General features: G+C 36.1%; 1 protein-coding gene across 3 annotated transcripts in view; it reads right to left on the bottom strand.

Annotated features, from left to right (window-relative positions):
• Positions 1-592: 592 nt before the first annotated feature.
• rspo1 (R-spondin 1) overlaps positions 593-22,089 on the bottom strand; it is a 38,048-nt gene continuing 16,551 nt past the window's right edge. For 2 of the 3 annotated variants that reach the window (XM_058747020.1, XM_058747018.1), the window contains exons 2-6: positions 17,419-17,998; positions 12,724-12,915; positions 9,198-9,338; positions 7,469-7,678; positions 593-2,329 (exon numbers count right to left, since the gene is read on the bottom strand). In XM_058747020.1, the coding sequence (XP_058603003.1) occupies positions 2,175-2,329; positions 7,469-7,678; positions 9,198-9,338; positions 12,724-12,915; positions 17,419-17,515 (795 nt within the window). In that variant the 5' untranslated portion in view covers positions 17,516-17,998 and the 3' untranslated portion in view covers positions 593-2,174. Of the gene's footprint in view, positions 2,330-7,468; positions 7,679-9,197; positions 9,339-12,723; positions 12,916-17,418; positions 18,002-22,089 lie in introns of all 3 variants that reach the window. The other variant, XM_058747017.1, reaches the window with a different exon arrangement.

Below are 22,089 nucleotides of genomic sequence, written 5' to 3'. Positions count from 1 at the left end.
CAGTCTCCAGACCTTAATCCCATAGAAAATCTGTGGAGGAGCTGAAGGTTCGAGTTGCCAAACGTCAACCTCGAAACCTTAATGACTTGGAGAGGATCTGCAAAGAGGAGTGGGACAAAATCCCTCCTGAGATGTGTGCAAACCTGGTGGCCAACTACAAGAAACATCTGACCTCTGTGATTGCCAACAAGGGTTTTGCCACCAAGTACTAAGTCATGTTTTGCGAAGGGGTCAAATACTAATTTCACTCATTAAAATGCAAATCAATTTATAACTTTTTCGAAATGCGTTTTTCTGGATTTTTTTGTTGTTATTCTGTCTCTCACTGTTAAAATAAACCTACCATTAAAATTATAGACTGATTATTTCTTTGTCAGTGGGCAAACGTACAAAATCAGCAGGGGATCAAATATTTTTTCCCCCACTGTATATATACATATATATACACACACATAGATAGATAGATAGATAGATAGATAGATAGATAGATAGATAGATAGATAGATAGACAGACAACTAGCCCTAGCCTTCCATACAAATATACATTTAAACAAAAACATTACAAAAAAAAAAAACATTTAGAAACAGCAACTAATGTTTATTTAGATGTTTATTTACCTTGTAGACTTTTATAGAAATAGATATACAATAACAATAAGTATATTGCATCAAGATTAACGGAAGCTGACATTTTCAGTGTCATAATTCTCATTAGGGGTGTATATGGTGAACACCCACTGATCTGGGCTGCATTTCCCAAAAGCATCATAAGCTTATAGATCATAAAAACCATAAGCATCAGTGGTCTCTACAATCCACTTCTGCTTTTGGAAAATGCAGCTCTGGTCAGCAAGCTATGGAAAGCAAACAGACTAAGAAAAGTGTGACTGGATGCTACATGTAGATAACTGTATGATGTACAGCATTACTTCCTCAGATACTGATACTGTATGTTGCAAAGCGTTATGAATGATGTGATATATTGTATCTATTTGAACCATGATAACTGAGCAATGAAAAACCTATAAAGCATATAATCAATGCAGTTTAAGCATTATGCTGGTTTAGTTCCTCAATAGCTTGGTCACACAATACTGTAGACTTCTGTTGACCTCTCTCTTCCCCTCGCTTCACAACATAAAGGTGCACACAAGAACACAGATTCAAAAACACACAACACATCTGACACACACAAACACAAACACACACACACACACACACACACACTCTTTCAAATACATACTTCAACACTGTACATTCCTCATATTATTGCTGCCTTCTTCTGTGCAGAAAATACTGTATTTATTTTCCCCTAATTGCAAGACTTTTATTTTACATATACCACTAAAACAAGTAAAACCACTCCATCAGTTGTAAGTTATAAGTGCTTTGTCTGTAGATATATAACACTTTTTGCATTTTTGGATAGTTTCATCATCATTAAACTTCTTCTTTCTCCACATTCTCTCTGTAAACCACAATATCAGTTCCAGTGCCTTCTTTTGTTATAAACAACAGAAGAAAAAAAAAAAACAGATATAAAAAAGCACTTTAAAAAAAAAAAAGAAAGAAAAAAAATCACTTTTCACTCTGAGACAGACTCACAGACAGACTCCAGACTGTTTGCTACCTGTCACGAACATAAGGAGATCCAACTCTGGAGAAAAAAAGAATGTGATTACAGCTGGATTAGGTGAACCACAAGAGATACTAATGCATTTTAGATGTTCTTTAAGCAACGTTTGGATGGCGGGCCTCATTTGCAGTGATGTCTATAGTTCAAAAGCCTTTCCAATAGGTCTAAAGAGGAACATATGGAACATTTCGCCAACCACAAACAATGTTGTTTCCTGTGGGAAGGCTTACAAAAAGATGACCCTGCACACACACAGCGCACAGTCTTTCTGGATGCTTCCAAATAGCATGAGACTAACCAACCTAGCTCCTTGGTTCCCTCAAACTTTACTTAATTCACACAGTTCATTACTCAGTACAGAAATCCTCCAGTTCTCATTGAGCATGTTCTACGTGTAGCAGCGTTATTCCTTTTTTTTTTTTTTTTTTACTTTTTTGCATAATTTTGATATTGTCACAATCAAAAACTGTTTATCTTCAGCCAACAAAGATGGGCCAGGCATTCTCCTTTCTTAGGCCCACCTAATACCACCATAAGATTAGGTCACCATGCTCGTTGTAATGGTGGGGACAGTGGTGGACCGGTTCGGGGTCTTTTTTTTTTTGTTGCCCCCTTTGCCACTTTCTTTGGAGTCTCGTCCGCGGTTCTTGCCATTTTTTTCTCCACGGTTTTGCGGATTCTTCTTAGTTTCTCCTGAATAAAAGAAAGTTGCAATTAGAAAACCCAGGATGTATTATTTTGTTGTTTTTAAGTAAAAAAGTATCTAAAACAATGTAAACGTACTTAAGAAACAAAGCAAAACAAAAAATACATATTTTTAAGACATTTCTGATCCCTTTGGCAAAGTCTTTTCTTTATTATTTCATTCTTGTTTTCAGAATAAACCTGACTGAAAAACCTGACATTTTTTCCGATTTATATATTTTTTATTTAAAAAATGAAACAATTTCATTGACTAACTTAATTCTAGATATACAATAAAGCTTTAACACAAATGCAATTTTGTATTTTAAGTAAATTAGAAAATCAATAAAAAAACAAAAATATCTATATTTATAATAGTAAAATATAGCTAAACAGAATATTGTGTCTGTAAATGATTCATAAAACATATATATTTCTAAAGCTGTGCACATTTAAGCATATATCCAAATGACCAAAAATGCGTAGACGTTTCACATAAATACGGATAACGTCATGCTGAACTGTAATACTGTCCAAAAAAACACAGGCTGGTTCGTTTCCCATCAGCCTCACTTGCACTACTACAAGGGGGAGTCAGGGCCTCCAGACTGACTGATATTTGTTATGAAGTTAGTGTTGTGAGTCTCAGTGTTCCCTGGAAACCAAAGTCAACACTCATTTGGTGCTGGAGAGCATTCCCTCTCCACTTAATAACATGAGCCACAAACACAGCCACTCTGCGACTCCTGAAATTGGCTCTCTGCTCATCTCAAGGCACTGATGTTTTACCACAAACTGTTGCATTTGTTTCTACATAAAACGCATGATTAAAAATAGAATGGAAATGATGCAACAAACAAACATTTGCTTCATTACACCTTTGCTTGTTAATAAGAGTTATATAAAAAGCAGTTTCACTTTTACAGAATTTTTGACTTGAAATGGCACATAAAAGACAACTTTCTTTGGCAAACATTAAAGAGTTTATTGGACTTGATTCTAACAACAAAACAAGCAATAATTAGCATTCCCTTAGTTTATTTAACAGAACTGCCAAGGCCTGTAAAGCACAAACAGCAGTTAATTTTTCTATATATAAAGCCTATATCAAAGATATGATATTGTTTGTAATGATGCCTGTTACATTATTGAAGCGTCAACAACTGAATATTTCCACAATATTACCAGAGAAAGTGTGCTGTTGTACTGATTTTCCACTGAAGATAATCGCAAAAACTATTCAGAACTTTTTTTGGGAATGCTACTGCTTTTATACAACAGATCAATAAACAAGAGTATAATATTGTAATAATACGTTACTTGACACAATATGGCCCAATATTTAGTTTGTTTTGCTCCACTAACGAAATTTCAAACAAAGCCAAAGTAGAGGCGTTGCGCATTTCAGAGTAACACACAGTAGTGGTGTTTCGATTACTGTTTTTGAGCAAATCGGTTGAGTGAACAAGTCAATAACTCATTTATAAAGACACAAATCAGTAGCATGTTTTGAACAAGTCAGTTGGATGAATGATTCAGTGACTAACTCATAAAGGCATTTGATTGCTTTGTACAACAATGAATCAGTATGTTTTGATCAAATCAGCTAATTGAATGATTCAACAACTCAATCAATGACTAAATCCACTTACGAAGGCCAATTTAAGGCCAATTTGGAGTGAGAACAATCATGATCGCCATATTGGAGGGCCAAAGTGCATAAAACTGGCCACTTCAAAGGGCCCTCCAGAATGAAAGACTTTGCTTCCATTATTCTTTGCACAAGTTTAATTGTTAATAATTTATTAATTGGTTAATAAAAATGACGCAAAGCGTGTTCCAAGTAACAAAAGGGATTTCGAAGGAATTTGAGAATAAGGAACTGAGATGAGCCCTTCTGAATGGAACGCAGTGAGTCACTTGTTTGGTTCCTGAATGAATCAGTGTGTTTTGAACAAATCATTTTAATGAATGATTCACTGACTCATTCATCACTCATAAAATCACTTGCTGTTAACTTCCCAGATTCGTCCAGTCAGATTAGAGGAGCAGAGATAAATGGTGTATGTATTATATCAAAGCATATAACAGTCTTATCAGTGAGATGATTGCTGAAGTTTTCCACAAATAAAACAAAACAAGTCTAACACAATTATGTTGTTTAGTATTCATTGCTTTGAGAACAGCAATCCCGTGTGAAGAATTCAAAGGCTTTGAGTTTACAGAATGCTTCTACTCCAGTGTCAGTTAATCATGATTTTAAAACCGAGGTGAAACGAAAAAACATGGAAGGAAATGGAGCTTTAAACTTTGGATCCACATGGAGGAGACTTGTTAGCTTTGATAAAGCGGTAAGAGCGCTTGGGGAGGATCCATTCATTTATGACAGCAATAATTACAGCGCTGCTCAATCCAACCTAAACACCATTGCCTGACAAAGGCAATCACGCTTTTAGCATATTCAGTTTTCGTGCAAAGACATTTATTAAGCTACAGGAAGGGGAAGAGAAAGGGGGGGGAGCTTGGCAAAATCAACACAAAGCGTGAGATCTGCAGACCAGTAAATCACCGGTGTTATACAAGCACTGCCCCCTGTGATTTTTACAGCAGCCCTGTCAGCCAATTCCTGCAGATGTATTCACAGCCTTGCTAATTTAGCACGAGGTGCACATTTACGCACTGAGGAAAAAAAGAGGGCAATCGGGTCATGCAACCCATAACCTATGAGTTTTTTGATACCTGAGCTGCATTAATTATTTTCGCCCTGAGAAGTGGGTGGTGTTGCTTTGCCTTTCTGGCGAAAAACATGTTTTGACTCCAGCCAGCACATAACTGATCCTATCTTAACACAGTTAGGGAAAGCATGATATTATGAGATTGAACTACAAACAAATGACTTTACATGTGTCCAGGCCTATTACTTCACCATAGCTCTCTCTCTCTCCAAAAGCTTTTCCGACAAGTGGACTCTCTAAGTTTAGAAATTTGGCAGGCGACATAGCACTTTTATGGGGCAGTTTATAATATTTCACTGTTAATTATTCTTATGGACCCAGGGTGGAAATTCTTTCCACAAATACGGGCGTCATGCAGAGTAAATTTGCCTCTCATTTCTCAAATGGCGCTGTCACACCTAGTCCAGCAAAGCATGGAGCCTACTTCTCCCAACAGAAGAACAGTGAGGCTTGATCTTGTGAGGCTGTTCGCACAGAATAAGACGTCATTTCCAGGAACGCACTGTTTCTCAACAGTGTGAAGACAACTAAGCGCTCTAGAATGTATGTTCGGGTGTTTATTTTAAGAACCACTCAAAGCGTGATGCTACAATTAGCTTAGATTGAGTCATGAATCATGCAATTTCCTAAACTGATATGAATCGCTTGAATACATGATTAAATTAAAGGAGATCTCTGGTTTGGTAGATATATATTGGAAGACATAAAAAAGAAAATACAAAAATAGACTATGAGCAAAAGCAATTACAATCACACAAACACTTTTTATTAGCCTGGATTGATTTCTGAATTGGCATTGACATTGCAAGGTCTGCTGTTAACTATTCAGTTGTAAATTTCATGAAACATTTATAAAAACAATCTGAGCAAATTAACTATTTTTATTTTTGAAAAGCCCAGTGGTTATCAAAGTGTGGGAGACTTCCAGTTTGTGGGAGAGTTTTCAAATCTTGTTCACCTACTGACATTAAAAACTATCACATTGACAACAAACAGAAGATCCAGTAAGATTTGAGGTTTGTTGCAATTCCCTCTTTTCCACTCACTGCACTTTCTTGTATGCATTCTAGATTTGAATGTAGGGAGTGAAATAAACTTCAGTCTTCACATAAAGTAACTGACTGAGTTCAGGAATATAGCATACAAATTATAATGCCTGTGTATCACACTTGTATGTGCTTTTTAAGCTTGACAGTTACGATAATCATCTAATCCTTGTTTTCATGGATAAAAAATGTCATTCAGGTTTAAAGCAGCACAAAGGTTTTTATTTTGGGCAAATGATTCCTTCTATATTACTTCTGCATACTTTAAGTGCCATTTTTATATACTGTATATATAAATACTGTATAAGTACCGTTTAACACTTTTTAAATGTTTTTGAATGTATGCTCACCAAGGCTAAATGTATTTGATCAAAAATACTGTAAAAACAGTAATATTTTGAAATATTATTAGAATTTAAAGTAACTGTTTGCTATTTATCTTAAAATGTAATTTATTACTGTGATGGGAGAGCTGAAAACAGTCGTGCTGCTTAATGTTTGTTATTTATTTTTTTTATTTTTGTGTAAATCTTGACATTTTTTCATCTTTGATGAATAGAAAGCTATGAAGGACAGCATTTATTTGAAATATATATATATATATATATATATATATATATATATATATATATATTGTAATAATGTAAAATAATGTAAAAATAAAAAATAATTTGAATGCATCCTTGCTGAGTAATTGTAACATTTCTTTCAGAAGAAAAAAAAAAAAAAAAAACGAACTGACCCAAAACTTTTGAACGATGGTGTAACCACTCAATTAACCAATGAGCTGAAAGTTCTTGTTTGATTCATTAAAAGCTTTTTTTGTAGGCTCATACTATAAACCTCTGTTTTCTTCCATGCAAACTTCTCTATTTTAGGCTGAAATCTACACAAGCCATTCAGGAGAGTATGACAGTCAAGAGAAACATATTCAGACTTTTACGAACAGATTACCGCCAACAGGTCCACTAACATTTCGTTCCCGCTCGAGAGTCAGAGCAGCATATTAACCTCACTTTCCAGTAAGTTAAAGCAACAAACAAAAGGCCGCCCTCAGATCCGCAGCCAGCGACGAAAAGATTACAAACCAGCTGGGCTTCTGTTTATTTACTGGGAACACTCGAAGATTTATTTACACCGTATTATGTCAAAAACCATAAATAAACGAAATCAAATTAGTTCCAGGAGACTGTTTACATGTTTTTCCGAGTGGCCAAAAATGATAAACGATCAATAAATCAACAAATCTGTAATTTGCAAACACGCGTATTGAAGTTGGATAACAGATTTCACGCATTCCTTTCAGCACAAGTATTTCCTATCCATCCACTTTCCAACATTTTTGTGTTGTTCTTTCTTTGATTTACCTTTGCAAGGGATCTTTTTCTGCACGGTACATCTTTGGGTCTGTGTCTCTGGGACGCAGCCCGAGGGTGGAGCGGCCCCTGTGGAAGTGGCAGGACTTGGAAGCTGTAAGGGCTCCCTGGTACGGGTCTGGTTACCCTTTTTAAAGCCACATGTTTTGTTCTTCTTCATGCAAGGACCCCACGGACTCCACTCACTTAGATCACATTGGACTGCAACACAGACATAAAAAAACAAAACAAACAAAAAAAAAAACAGATTTTTTTTTAGAATGAATCTAGTATATGCCAATTACACAATTTACTATATTTTCAGACAATAGGGAAAAGACAGAAATTGCTTGGGGTTTGTACATTTTGTTCCTCTGGACGGGGGTCTGAGAAACAAGTTACTCCAAACAAAAGTTGAAGAAATTGCATTAGGAAACCCCAAAGAATTCACAGTGGAGATTCAGAAAGCTAAAATCCAGCATCACGCACATTTTCCAATTACATTTTGCTAAAAAGCAGAGCATGTGTTATGATTGTATGAGGTAGGCTCCATTTTTATTCAACGTAATGACAAGCTGTCAAGCTCCAGACTTCCAATTGCATTGAGTGGTTTCAAGCTATTTTCAAGCCTTTTCTAAGTATCCAGTTTTTTTTCGGTCTAAAGTGTTTGGGGGCAGGACGGTCAAAGGGAACTCATCTCTGCCAAAAACAATCACAGACTGAAAAATACACATAACAAAGTGGTGGACTGACCCATTGACGCAGGTGAGGCATCATAAGCTTTGGCAAAATGTCACACTGGAAGTCGAGGCTTCAAATTTAAAGGCCAAATAGCCTGGAGGAGCCAGCACCACCATTGCGAGTAATGCTATTAGTGCTGTGTTTGCTTGCTTCTGACAGAAATATTTTCAAAAGAAATCAATAAAAACCCTTATCATCCAACAAGGCCTTTTGCCAACGTTCCTCTCAACAGCGATTGAGAAACCACAGAAAAAGGAAAACTGAAGGAAATAAAAAAGCACAAGGTATCCGAGAAGTTTCCAGTTTTAACACTCCATCAGCATAACTGAGTCACAAAAACTATTCATGTAAGAGTCATTCCATGACAGAAGTACCACGTGCCTACAACATCTGATGACATGCACTAAACCAAAACCCTTATATACTGGCTATATAAAAAATAAAACCAGATCAGATTCTGATATAAAATATGATATTGTTGTGTGATGATAGTGTATTTTAATACAATAAACCTTTACATGTGACCCTGGACCACAAACCCAGTCTTATGTCACTGGGGTATATTTGTAGCAATAGCCAAAAATACACTGTATGGGTCAAAATTATAGATTTTTCTTTTATGCCAAAAATCATTAGTATATAAAGTAAAGATCATATTCCATGAAGATATTTTGTAAATTTATCAAAACGTCATTTTTGATTAGTAATATGCATTGCTAAGAATTCATTTGGACAACTTTAAAGGCAATTTTCTCAATATTTTGATTTTTTTTTTTTTTTTTGCACCCTCAGATTCCAGATTTTCAAATAGTTGTATCTCGGCCAAATATTGTCCTATCCTAACAAACATACATCAATGGAAAGCTTAGTTATTCAGCTTTCAGATGATGTATAAATCTCAATTTTGAAAAATTTACACTTAAGACTGCTTTTGTGGTCCAGGGTCACATATTAGAACAACCTTATACTTGTAAATCCCTGGTTTGTGCAGCTCACTCACCTACACACTCCATGGTGCCATTGACAGTGAATCCTTCAGGACAGCTGGAGAAACACCGCCCTCTGTGTGAGTACAGGCCCTCCTTACATTTTGTGCAAAAGTTTCGGCTAAAACATGCCTCACAGTTTTCTATTTTACATTCTGAAATAAAGAAAGACAATTACAGTTACATGTTGATTTTACAGAAAATTTTTGACATTGAACAAGTGGACCACCAATCTGGTGACTTATTGTTATGGCTCTTAGAGTTTCTTACCCAAAAAGTAGTCAGTTCAAGAATGTCAAGACTCTCCTATGGTTTCCTCACACATCTGTCTCATTACAAGCCTGCCGTCTTTTATCAAACTTACAAACTGCCTCAAATTGGGGGCAATTGTGGATTTTGGCAGAATGAAAACCAGACACCTACCAAACAAAAGAGAATCCACTTCCCCACCCATAACCCCTTCAAAATTCTCATCATTATCTCATTTTGATAAACAGGGGATCTAGTTCTTAACTATAAATCTCACTCTTTTCTTTTGGTGATTTTGGATAAATCCTGAAAGGGTTTACAGTGAGGTCCAAAAGTCTAAAACCCGATGATCATGTCATCCAGAATGATTTGAGATGTTTTAAAATACTTCAGTGGAAGCATGAGCAAATGTTCTCTTTTTAGGTCATATTTCTGTGTTTTAAAAAAAAATCCTAAAATTGATTATTTCCCATTTTAAATGTGATTTTAAATCCCTTCTTTTCTCATGACTGACACAGACTGAACTTTAAATCGAGAGAGACTGCAAATAATTTTGCAAAACAGATTTCAATGCTAAATTGCCGTGACATACGCAAAAATGTGCAAAAATAAGGTTCTTAAATTTCCGTTCGAATACCTGGGACATTCTCAGAGCAGCAGCACACGGATATCTCAGATATCGCCAGGTCCTGGCCAAAAGCAGAAGAGGGCCTAACAACATACTTCAGCCGTGTTTTTTCTTATAACCTCTGCTCTCAATTACTACTTTAAATGCCCGACAACTAAATTAGTAATGTTTGGAGAAAATTCTTTTGCACTCAAGCATTTAGAAATGTACCCTTAATGCAAGACAAATGTTGTTAACAAGACATCATGGGGATCTGGAGACAAATCAAATGCACGCAGCTGATTGAATAATTGCAACGGGGCAGCCACTCAGAGGCCTGAGATGAAGGAGGGATTCGCATGCACAGCCGTCTTTCAGAACAGGACAAAAACACTCAAAATGAGAAAGAAACGAACACGTCAGAGGGAAATGTTGACAACAAATGGTGACATCCGGAGCGATTTGGAGTCAACACCTGTGGATACGACGTATTTTGGTCTCAATGTGTGGGTCATAAAAATACTTAAGCTAACAAGCAGACAGCTGCATGTGGTATTTCAAAGCAAGTGTAAAGTATACAGTCAAGAAATGATGAATTAAAGGCTCCAGAGGGTTGTGAAATAAAAACAGCGCTCCGCTAATTTCTCACTTCCCTTGATGCTAACATTTAAATTTAAGGTTATCTAGAATGAAAGTTTAAATCAGAACCATCTGAGAGGTATTAGGCGGAGTGATGCAAGAGTGTATCTTGGTAACAAAAGTATTTTCTTCCTATAACAAAATATAATGACTCCAAGCTGTGGTTCACACTAATTGGCTATCAAAACATGCTTGAAAAGGGAGCAGGACATTCAATTTACAACTGGAAAAGCTCTGGTAGGTTGAAGTAAGAAAAAGCTCAAATAAAGCTATTAATTTCCTCCCACAACAGGAGTAAAGAGGTACCACCACCAATCAATTTATGAGAGGTATTTCCTTGTTTATTCACAGTTATCCCCTGCTTTGCCTTTATCACTGTAAAACTGCTCACGCACATGATGGGAACAGGCCGCCGAGTCTCTGGCTGAAACCTAGAGAGCGCGCTATTAAAACAAAGAGGATGATTAAAGGTAAGTCCTCATTATGCTTTTTGCATAGGGTTTGCGTAGAAAGACTGAGAAATATGGCCAGAGTTGAACTACCATGAACTCTGCATTTACAGCCTACAATAATAACACAGACTTCCTAGAAGAAACAGACAAACAGCCGCGTATTACCAATGTTTTTCTTTGCATTACATCCCCCAACCATGTTTTTCACCCACAGAGTAAGAGAAAACAGATCACTGGCTCAGCATTTGGCATCAACGGGTCAGATGCGCTAGTTTAATGTCATTGGTGGTTACGGTATTAATGAATGTGGTGAATAATGTGATTGTTTCGTAATTGCACAATTTGTGCCATCTTTCCAATGATGTTAAACACTGATAACTGATGTTAAAGCCTTGCAACTGGGCTAAGAAAGGTCATTTTATGATGCTGTGCTGTTCAGATAATTCATTTTTGTTATGTGACAACCAGTGTTGGGCACGTTACTTTAAAAAAGTAATTAGTTATAGTTGCTAGTTACTTCTCACAAATATTAACTAAGTTAGTAACTGAGTTACATCATTATAAAAGTAACTAATTACTAGGGAAAGTAACTATTGAGTTACTTTTTTCTTTTCTTTTTGTAAATGTTCAAATGTCAAATAACTTGGATGCTCCCAATATTAAATGTTAAATTAATGAAATGGACACTAAATAGAATAAATTATTATTATAAAACATTGTACATTAATCTACACTATTTATCTACTGAAGCATCAGTCAGTCAAGCATTATATCATGAACATTATATGATGATAGAACTTTAGTAATTAGAATAACCGAGTATGAATGCATATTTGTCATATTGACTGAACTTAGGACTGGTGATGGTGCTTATTTAGTGTTTGTCATTTAGTGTTTCTATAAAAAAAGTGGCATTAGTTCCGCCCACTACCAGAGAAACCGGCAGTTCTTAAAAGCTGAAGAATTCCAAAGGAACTCCGTTATTTTGACAGGAAAATACAAGAAAGAATTCTCTTGCTCTCTAAGACCTAAGACTCTCTTGCTCTGTATCTCTCTTTGCGCGTGTGAGACAAAGCGACGGCGAGTTGTGCGCCTTCACACTAGAGTTTACGGTTCAAATACCGGTACAGGTACAACTCCATTCAGATGAACTGAAAAATAAAATTATAATAATATTATAATAAATTATACGCCGCATTTTATTGTCAGTAACGGTAACGGCGTTGTAACGGGGGAAACAGTAATTCGTTGGATTACTCGTTACTGAAAAAAATAACGCTGATAGTAACGCCGTTATTCCCATCACTGGTGACAGCATACACGGCTATTGTTTTTTTGTTTTTATGCAAATACATACATACATAGGCTACATAAAAGCATTAACATTTTTACAATTTAAAACTGTTATATTTTTATATATGATGTAAAATAAATTAATATTTAAAAAATATATATAATTTATCATCAGTCATCACTGTCACATGATCCTTCAGAAATCATTTTAATATGCTGATTGGAACAGCTTACCTTATTATCTCCAACTTATTTACAGTTTTGGAACTAGGAAAATATACCAGTTGAGCAAAGACTCACGTGTGCATTTGTTCATATCACGATTTCGAATGCCATAATATCCAACAGGACAGGCAGCGAGGCAAATGCCTATCTGACGGATGTCATTCCGCTCCAGTAGGATGAAGAGCCGGGGTCGACATTTAAGACAGCCGTTGTACTCTGAGCAGTGTTCACAGCCATTCGAGCACGATGGTGGTACTTCAGTGCTTACTGAGGGAATAAAAAAAAGAGAAATCGGAGTGAGCGTGATACTGCCAGCGTTTCCTTACAGTTTAGAAGACCCTTTGTAATCCCAAATGCTTACAATGATTAGTTAAGTAAACTAGTTTTGTGCTTTCCACGGGATTAGACAGCTTGATTACAATATCACTTTCCAGCCACTGCTACCTGGATTTGAACCTGTAGCCTTTGAATAAACAACCAAGATGAGTTTACCATCACCTCTAAATATCAAGATAAATAAACTCATTATATCGTACAAAGAAAGACAGACAGACCGATAGATAGACCGACCGACAGATAGATAGATAGATAGATAGATAGATAGATAGATAGATAGATAGATAGATAGATAGATAGATAGATAGATAGATAGATAGATAGATAGATAGATAGATAGATAGATAGATAGATAGATAGATAGATAGATAGATAGATGTCATGCTAGTTAAACTATGGACCAGCACTAGAAACACAACATGTGACGAGCTATGGTGGTTATTTCAGCAGTGCTGTGTATAATAATACAAACTCTGTATGTGTAATATAATTAATTTGGGACAGCACTGTGAGAACTGTCTATTCAATTTGGGATATTGCACACAAATTTCTGATGGGTCAGCTAGCGAGAAAGAAGCCTGAAACTTCAGTCTGTACTTGTTCTGTCCAGGTGCCCCAAAACGCTGACACATGACGAAATAAAATCAGTTACAGATATCTAAGAAAGCTCACTCATCCCTTGTGACTTCCATGCCTTGCTTGTAACATCCAAAAATTTCTGCGTTTGAGGCCAAGAAGAAATGAACGATTACTCCGAAAGCATGTCAGAGTGCACATCCTGTTCCTGATAGGCTGACTGGAGTCAAAACTGCAGTCATCTGCTGTAATTTACAGGTCTATGTGTGTAGCATTAGCTCTAAATATACACTCTCACAGGGCAATCAATCTCTGTGCTGAAAAGTGTTAAAACGGCATCCCATTGTAAATAAGCTGCGAGTACAGTAAGTGATACATCGTTATGGATAAATACAACCCTTACATTTACATATTTGTACAGGAGAACATGACAAAAATAACTATTAGATCACATAATCTCATCCATCAAACTGAAAAAAAAAAGCTTTTACCCACTAATATCAATATTAATCTACCATTAATATTCAGTAGCAAGGACTCCCCAGTGGGTTCAGCTGAAAAGGCACACACAAAAAAAAAAAGTCCATACAAAGATTATTACAAGTGGTTCATTTTCAGGCAGTGGGGTGTCCTTTATCCGATTACTGCTTTCCTTTCCTCAGCTGAAATAAATGAAAAGGTCTCTCAGCAGGAACAATAAATATGAAACTAGAATTATAAATGATGGATATTAATGATTGTTTTGCACGGGTCTATTAAGCAGCAGGAATGTTGGTTAGGTTTACCTTGCACCCATGCTAAAAAAGACAGTATCAGATGCCGCTGCACTTCTAGACAGTGTTATAACATTATAAGTAGAATGTCCTCTTTGGATTGACTTTTCAAGGGAAAGATGAAAGTGCACGTAATAAATAAGACCTTTTTTATGACCAAACCCACAGTGAAATCATCATACAACCTACAATGCCCTACAAAATTTCCTTACTCTAATGGTAATCTAATGGTAATTTATTGGCAGAGAATCTAAAATTTCCATGAAATGAAAAAGTAGTCAGTGAGATGCAGTAAGAGCATCATTAAACTTAATGGATCAATCCATAGGATTGGACATCTGGCTCAGCATAGTGTATAACTTCTGCTTGCGTTCTTATCAATGGTCGTTCACTAGTTCTAATAAATCAATCCAATTTGAACTTGACAGCACCGTCCATGAAGAAAAAAAATTACTCTCAGATGACCGTAGCCAATTAAAGTCTAAAGATATTGCTTTTATTGCTTTATTTTAATTTTTACGTTAGCACGTTTATTCTTTATGCATTTACATCATGTTAATCTCTGGTTTGTATTTCAAAACAAATGCACCTCCAGACTTTTTTTTCCTCAGAATCTGGGCTAGGAAGAGTCTTTCATTGGAACAATTCAAAATGGGCCTTAAAATATACTTGAAGAACATATCAAATGTGTAAGATAGCAATGTTATTTTTTTGGGGATCAGAATGTATACACATCTTGCTCTTTCAGGTTGTTTGTATTGCATTTTTGCATTTCTTAAAAAAAAACAAAAAACTTTTTTTGCAGCTCACACTCATACGTTTCCCCCTTGAAACAATAAAATGAGTCATTTTATCCAGTTGAATAACATGAAACTAATTTGCTATCCCCGAGAAACATTAGGTGTGGTGATGAATTGTACATTAAAATATTAAAGTTTTCCACTTCATTAACAAGCAAGTGTTAAAAAGACCTAAATCCCTACAGGAGTTGCCTAGAATGTGGCTGGTTTGCAATGACCTAAACCTCAGAGAGGAACAAAACTGAATTTTACCTTTAGATGATTTCTTAGAAAGCAGTAATAAGTCTTCATCAGCAGCGTTTTGAGGAACTACAGTTCAATAAACAAGACCTTTGGCTACATCTGTCACATTCATTGATTCACGTTTAGCTGGAAAAAAAAATCTAAATATCCCATTTACTGCATCAGACTTGTTTTCAGAGAATATATCTTTATTTATATTTAATTGATGTAATTTTCTTATCCACTAGTAAATACATTTTGTCTTGTTTAAAACATTAGCCTAGCAAAATTTAGAAAGGTTTATGCTTAAAGCAAGAAATACATTTTGCTAATGGGTTAAGTGAAATAAAAGTAAATCAAAATATATTCTCTGCAAACAGATCTTATTGCTTACACAATTTTAAAAGTTAATTTATCTTATTTAAAGGATGTTTAGACATTTTAGTGGAAAAATGGGGCAAAAACACTGATTAAAAATATTTTTGCAATGTACATGAGTGAGCAGAGTAGCTGAGTCCCTTTTTGACGCGACAGGCACCGTGCCATAAAATGAATGTACAGAGCAGTACCATAATTTAAAATATTTTATAAGGAGCAAAAATAAACACTTAGACAAAATGAAATATTAGATGTTTTGCTGGTATGGTTTGGATATTTTAGAGGGAGAGGAAAAAAGCAGCATTGACTGCTGATCAGTCACTTGTACAAAAACAGCTGTCAGAGGTGTTTACTTTCATTTTGTTGATAAAACTGCTAGAAAACTCCGCTATCAAAAAGCACTGGTCAGACTAGCTTACAGTGAGGTCAAGAAGTCTTAACAGATTGTGAAGCATCAGCAGATTTATTTCACCAAATAACTCACTGTTTATTTCTCCTCAGATAGCTCTACATTCTGGCATTGTGTTTTGATTTGCACTTCTAGGCTTCCTCGTGCTACATGATTTCTAGATTTAGCCACCTGCTATAATTCTCATAACACAATATATGTTTGTTTTGTTGCTTATAGTTTCTGGCAGGTGTATAAATGTAAAAAATACCATTGTCTCTTAATAACAAAATTAAATAAGAGCTAGTCTAACCAGTGGCAAATGCGATGCAGATTCGTGCACAGCCAGTGTAGTTTTACCTACAACCTCCTCTAGAGGAGGCTGTACACTCCTCAACACTGCCAGCAGTGGTCAAAGTACTATTTACACTGAATAATGACAATCTCAACCCTTAAAGTTAGATTAGGATAAAAAAAAATGTATTTGATCATCAGGTGGACTTTTTAACATTACACCGAATGCATTATTGAGTATTTGATAGCAGTACACAAAAATAAGACTTTCCATAACCATAAATGTGTTCTTTTAAACATGAAATACTAAACCTACATCGGCGCTCTTACTATGAGATGTTCACACATATATAATAGCTTTGGAGGTTGATATTTACTTAAAGAATATTTGATAGCAGTATACTACAAAAATAAAATAATAATAATAATAATAATATAAGCCACTTTCAATAAACATAAATGTGTTCTTTAAAATAATAAAAAATAATAATTCTATGTTAGTGATCTCTCATGCATAAGAGTACTTATGCAATATTTCAGAGTGAGTTCTGTTATACGTGTGGGTTTTAAAACTGACTTTTCCAAAAAGAAGAAAAACAAAAAGTCATAAAAAGGTAAGAGCTGCTTTGAAGCCAGACAAATTACAAAAATGAAGTGTGTTAGGCATTATATTTATGTATTCAGGCAAAAAAAAAAAAAAAAACTCTAATGAGTGAAATTTGGCCATGCTTAGGAACATAACATGCTCATTTATAATTTACCCTTAAAAAGCAAAGTTGCTATTAATAGCAATAGAACAGGTTCTACACAAGCAATACCCCACAAAACTGGCTGGGAAAAAACAAAACAAAACAAAAAAACATTCCATGGAACTCAGAAATGCTCTAATGAGCCACAAATAATAGGAACTGGCATGTGAAATGTTGTATTGTGTCTCAAGGGACAGTGAGCTATCTAATGATGTGACCTTAAGAAAGAGACAGAAAGAGACATCAGCACTCACTTCGTCTCTGTCTTCTTGCTTTGGAGGCCTTGAGGTTATCGCCGTGACCCATGGAGCCGAGGAAGACAACTGCCAGCGCCACCAGTCCCAAATGCATAGTCCCTGCTGCCCAGTCACGCTGGGTCCCGCCTGCAGGCAGACAGATCACAGCTGAGGGGGCCCCTTTCACGCTGTAGCAGGTGGAAAGAAGTCGACTACAGCCGGCCGCAACGCCCTTGGCTGGAGGCCTCTGCCGCTGCGAGTCCGTACATGTTCGGAGAACAAACCATAGCACTCAAGAGGATGAAGATGAGAACGATGAAGTTCTGGGTGCGGAGAGCTGGGCGAGATGAGAGATAAGATCTTGTGGACAAACGCAAACTGCCCTTCAACCCATGAAGCCGGGGGTGAAACCGAGAGGAGAGAGAAGCTCTCGGCGGTCGCAGCCAGGAGATCCTAACGTGAGTGAGCAACCCAGCCCAGGAGCATGTGTCTTATTAGGGATGCTGGGAGGAGGAGGGGGAGTGCCGAAAAAAAACGAGAGAGATGGAGCGAGGTTCTGGACTCCTACGCGTGACAACGCATCCGTCAGTGCCAAGATCTGCTGCGGAGAGACAGACAAAAAGGGGCGAGCGAGGGAAGGAGGGAGTTGCATGAGGAGAGGAGTGGGTGAATGGGGGGAGAAAAGCACAATGAGACATGTATATAAAATGGTACTTTGTTAAGTCAGCATGTCAAAAGAAAGTCCAAATATCTTGCCCAAGGGAAGAGATGCAAGTTTTTCAATTTTATGCTTTGAAAAGTGAATTCTTTAAAAACAACTTTTACATTTTCTGTAAACTGTCATAAAATACTTTTTGGAGTCAAGGAAAAGATGACGAAAAGAAAATAGCCTTACGCAGGGCTTACATAACTGCACTCTTTCATCTCTATCACTGCTCTTTCTCAACGAAGTTCAGCATTTCCGCGCTCTAAATTTGTTAAATTGATTCATGGAAGTCTGGTTTGGAACTATAAATACGGACACAATAGTTTGAGTAACATAACCCGAAACTGGTATTTTGTCCGTTTAAACCACACATTCCTGCCATGCTTATTTTTTCCTTGGCCAGATAGATTCATGAGCTTGGAAAGCAAACAAAATGTTTCATTTTAAATGTAATTTCCCATTAAGACTGACAAGAGCTGAAGTGTCCGGCCACTAAAGCTAAAGTTGATTCGACCAGAAACGGCACCGTGAAACAAATACCACAATAACCTTCGGTCGATGCACATCCAAAAGTATGGAATGGAAGAAAAAAAAAAAAAAAAAACATGTTTACCCCATCTGTCAGAAAACAATAGACTGAAAAATGTCTCTCAAGCAGCGAAAGCGTTCACATTTACGCCTCTCACTATGACAGATAGATATGTTTATAGAATGATTCTTAATCACATTCCAGCAGAAATGGATGAGCGTTCTGGTTTTACGCAAGAGAGACATCATGCCTGGAAGTATCAGGAAAGCAGGGCCATATTTGGCCACAGGTCCTCTGGATCTTGCATCATGTTATTTGTTAATTCTTAGCATACCAAAAAGTGCTTTTAAATGCCAACAAAAACTCCACCGATATCTATATTTCATTTTTAGCAATTCAGCAGTTCTCAGAAAAGAGAAGCTGACTCTATAAATTGTAATTTATGAACCAACATGCAAGAAAAACATGAATTTGACTTCAGACGGGTGAAAGTACAGCGGGTGGACACTTTGTGTAAATATGTCATGTAATTGTAAAACATTATTAAGTAAAGCGTAATAGTGTTTAACTGTAGCATGACAAATATCACAAACAACAACAAAACAATCTTACTCTTTGTTAACAGGATCTTTTGGTAACAGTGATGTGGTAAAACTAAGCGAAAGCAAATATTAATAAACCGCATACACAGATGTGGTATAGCGGATGTGGTTTAAATTAAAGAAAAATAAGGAAATAATATTTATCTTGCACATCAGGCATTAAAAAGATGATCTCTCTCCAGTCTGGAAGGAATAAGAAGGAATCTTCTTACAATGTCCTCTCTTTCCACCAAAACTTACGGACATCTTCTCTGCACTAAGTTTATTTATCTTAGACAATGAATAATACTCAAATGTCTTCGACACCTTCTCCGTATTTATCAGACAGAGCCAAAACCTCCTGTTGCCTGCTGTTCGTAGCACTCGTCAGCAATATTAATTAGGAGAGATATGTCAAGACTGACGCACAGATATGCCATCGCCCTGGAACCAGAAAGGGGATTTATCCAGAAAATAAAAGATGATGTTCTGTGAGAGGAAAAAAGCTCAGGTGAAGTCGAAAAAGGGAAAATATCTGGAGAAAAATGGCAATCATAAGGAGAAATCTAAACAAAAACAATGCATAAAGCCTTCCTCTTTTACCAATAATGTTTATCCAAAATCTAAAACCTAAAGTCTAACCCAAACAAATCTTTAATAAATTATACTCTCGTTTCCCAAATAAAGTGTGGCACAAGGGGCGTCCCGACCATCTGACTGATTATCCCTTTGAGCTTGTCTTAGGGCACTGTGACAACTCTTCATGTTTGAAGTCTCTGCTCTCGCATCCATTAACAGACAGCAGATACACAGTTCTGTTCTTCTGTTTCGCTCATTCAGCTAAACAACAAACCAAAACTCAGTTTCATTTCATGGGAAGTAGATTAAATTGTCTGTTGTGTAAGTTCTCTCGATGCAACAACTAACTTAAGAATATTAGCTTCACATCACAATAATGAAGATTAGTGAAGACCAAACTTTTCACGCAGCAAACCAGTTTTGAATTTCATTACTTTTACCTACTCTGATCTATAAATTTGTCTGGCTTCATTCCATCTAATGAACCTAAAATTAGACTTAAATTTGAACTATGTATGCTTTTTGTATACAAAATAAATCAGTTAAATAAATACACATTTTATATATGCATATAAACTATAATAATATTAAAGTTCTATTATGAAATAAAAGTATATTATAATAAATAATATGATATCTATATATTATTTTACTCGCAGGCCACCTGGAATCCCACCGGTGGTCTCTGCTCTAGTCTTTTTCAGTATATCCACAACTGTTTTTCTTTGTTTCTTCACTCTGCCTTTTTCCATCTTGTGTGACAAAGGCCAACAGCCCAGCTTATTCCACAGAACATATGTTCGAGCTGTTGCATTAGGCAGCAAGTTCAGGCGGAACCATGAAAAAGGTCAGAGCAGTAAACAGGCCATAAACAGAATCTGTAATAAAGCAGAGCAAACGCAGAATGGATGTCAGTCTGGCCTGCTCTGGAACCATGGCTCAGACCCCCTGGAAATCCTCTGCTCCAGGAAACCCAAAGAAATGAGGAAAGACAGTTAAACGTTCAACATCCCTCACAAACAGCTTGCTATAAAAGCTTATGGACTAGATCAGAAATGGTGATGCTCAGACAAAGACTTAGTGCTGGTGTTTAAAATGGTTAAATAGAGTGTGTATTTGGCACATAAAGTACTTTTTGGAATATTGTTTCAGTATACATGGCAGCCAAACTTATAAAACTACAAAACTAACCAATAATCATGCAACAACTGACTAAAGTATACAATAAATCTGATGTCGTCAGTCAGCACGGAAATCCATGTGATTCAGCACACTTAAGGGTGACCCTTCTTTGCCCTGAACATCACACTCTCTCTTAAACTGAAGTGAATCTACGCCAGCTCCCATGAGTCAGGACCACAGCACCATCATCGAAATATCTGTCTGTGACAATAAATGATGCTGTTAAATCTGTGTACTGGCACCAGGCGTGCAGCTGTCAGACTGCACCTGTCTTCATATCTATTCCGTCATTTCTCCCTTTGGACTGGTCCTCTCAACAACACTTACTGGTTTTACTGCAGAAAACTGGTGCCAGATTACCTAACTCTGGGCCAGACACAGAACAACGGATGTTTAAATGCCATAAGATCTGGATTTTAGGAACTGGCAGGCCAGCACTTGGATATCCCTCCATCTTTAAACGTTCAGCGTCTCTGAATAGCTGCTTGCTCACTGTTTTCGTTTTCTATTTGGCCCTCAATAAAAATCAGAGACAAACACCAGAGCATGTCATTGATTAGGTAATGCAAATTTTTGGTCTAGAAATCTGAATTACTGAATAATAATAATAATAATAATTCCAAATAATCAATACTAAAAATATGTCTTTTCTTCTTCTTTCTTCTTATTAAGAATTAACAAATTAAAATAGAAAAAATAACAATAACACTGCTAACAATAATAATAATAATGAAGATAATTATTGTTGTTAAATATTTTATTTAGTATTTACAATAATAATATTTCTAAATAATCTATATGTTTTTCTTAATATTAATAATCAACATTTTAAAATACAATATAAAAATAACAAAATGACTGTTGTTTTTAATATTCTATTTTAAAACCTAATTATTAAGAGTAAGGTGCATATTATTAATATTTATTATTTAGAATTATTATTATAATGATGATTATATTTAGGAAGGGGAAATAAGTTTAAGTATTAGTTTAAGTACACAATTTTGCATCACAAAATGATAATAATAAAACTGAAGTACATAGACTTTCCGCCGTAGCCTAAGAATTTCGACGGATAATATTATCTAGATCAGATAATAAAAATGTAAATG

The sequence above is a fragment of the Onychostoma macrolepis genome, chromosome 16, assembly GCF_012432095.1.
Source record: "Onychostoma macrolepis isolate SWU-2019 chromosome 16, ASM1243209v1, whole genome shotgun sequence".
NCBI lineage: Eukaryota > Metazoa > Chordata > Actinopteri > Cypriniformes > Cyprinidae > Onychostoma > Onychostoma macrolepis.
This window is presented reverse-complemented; position numbering and strand designations above follow the sequence as displayed.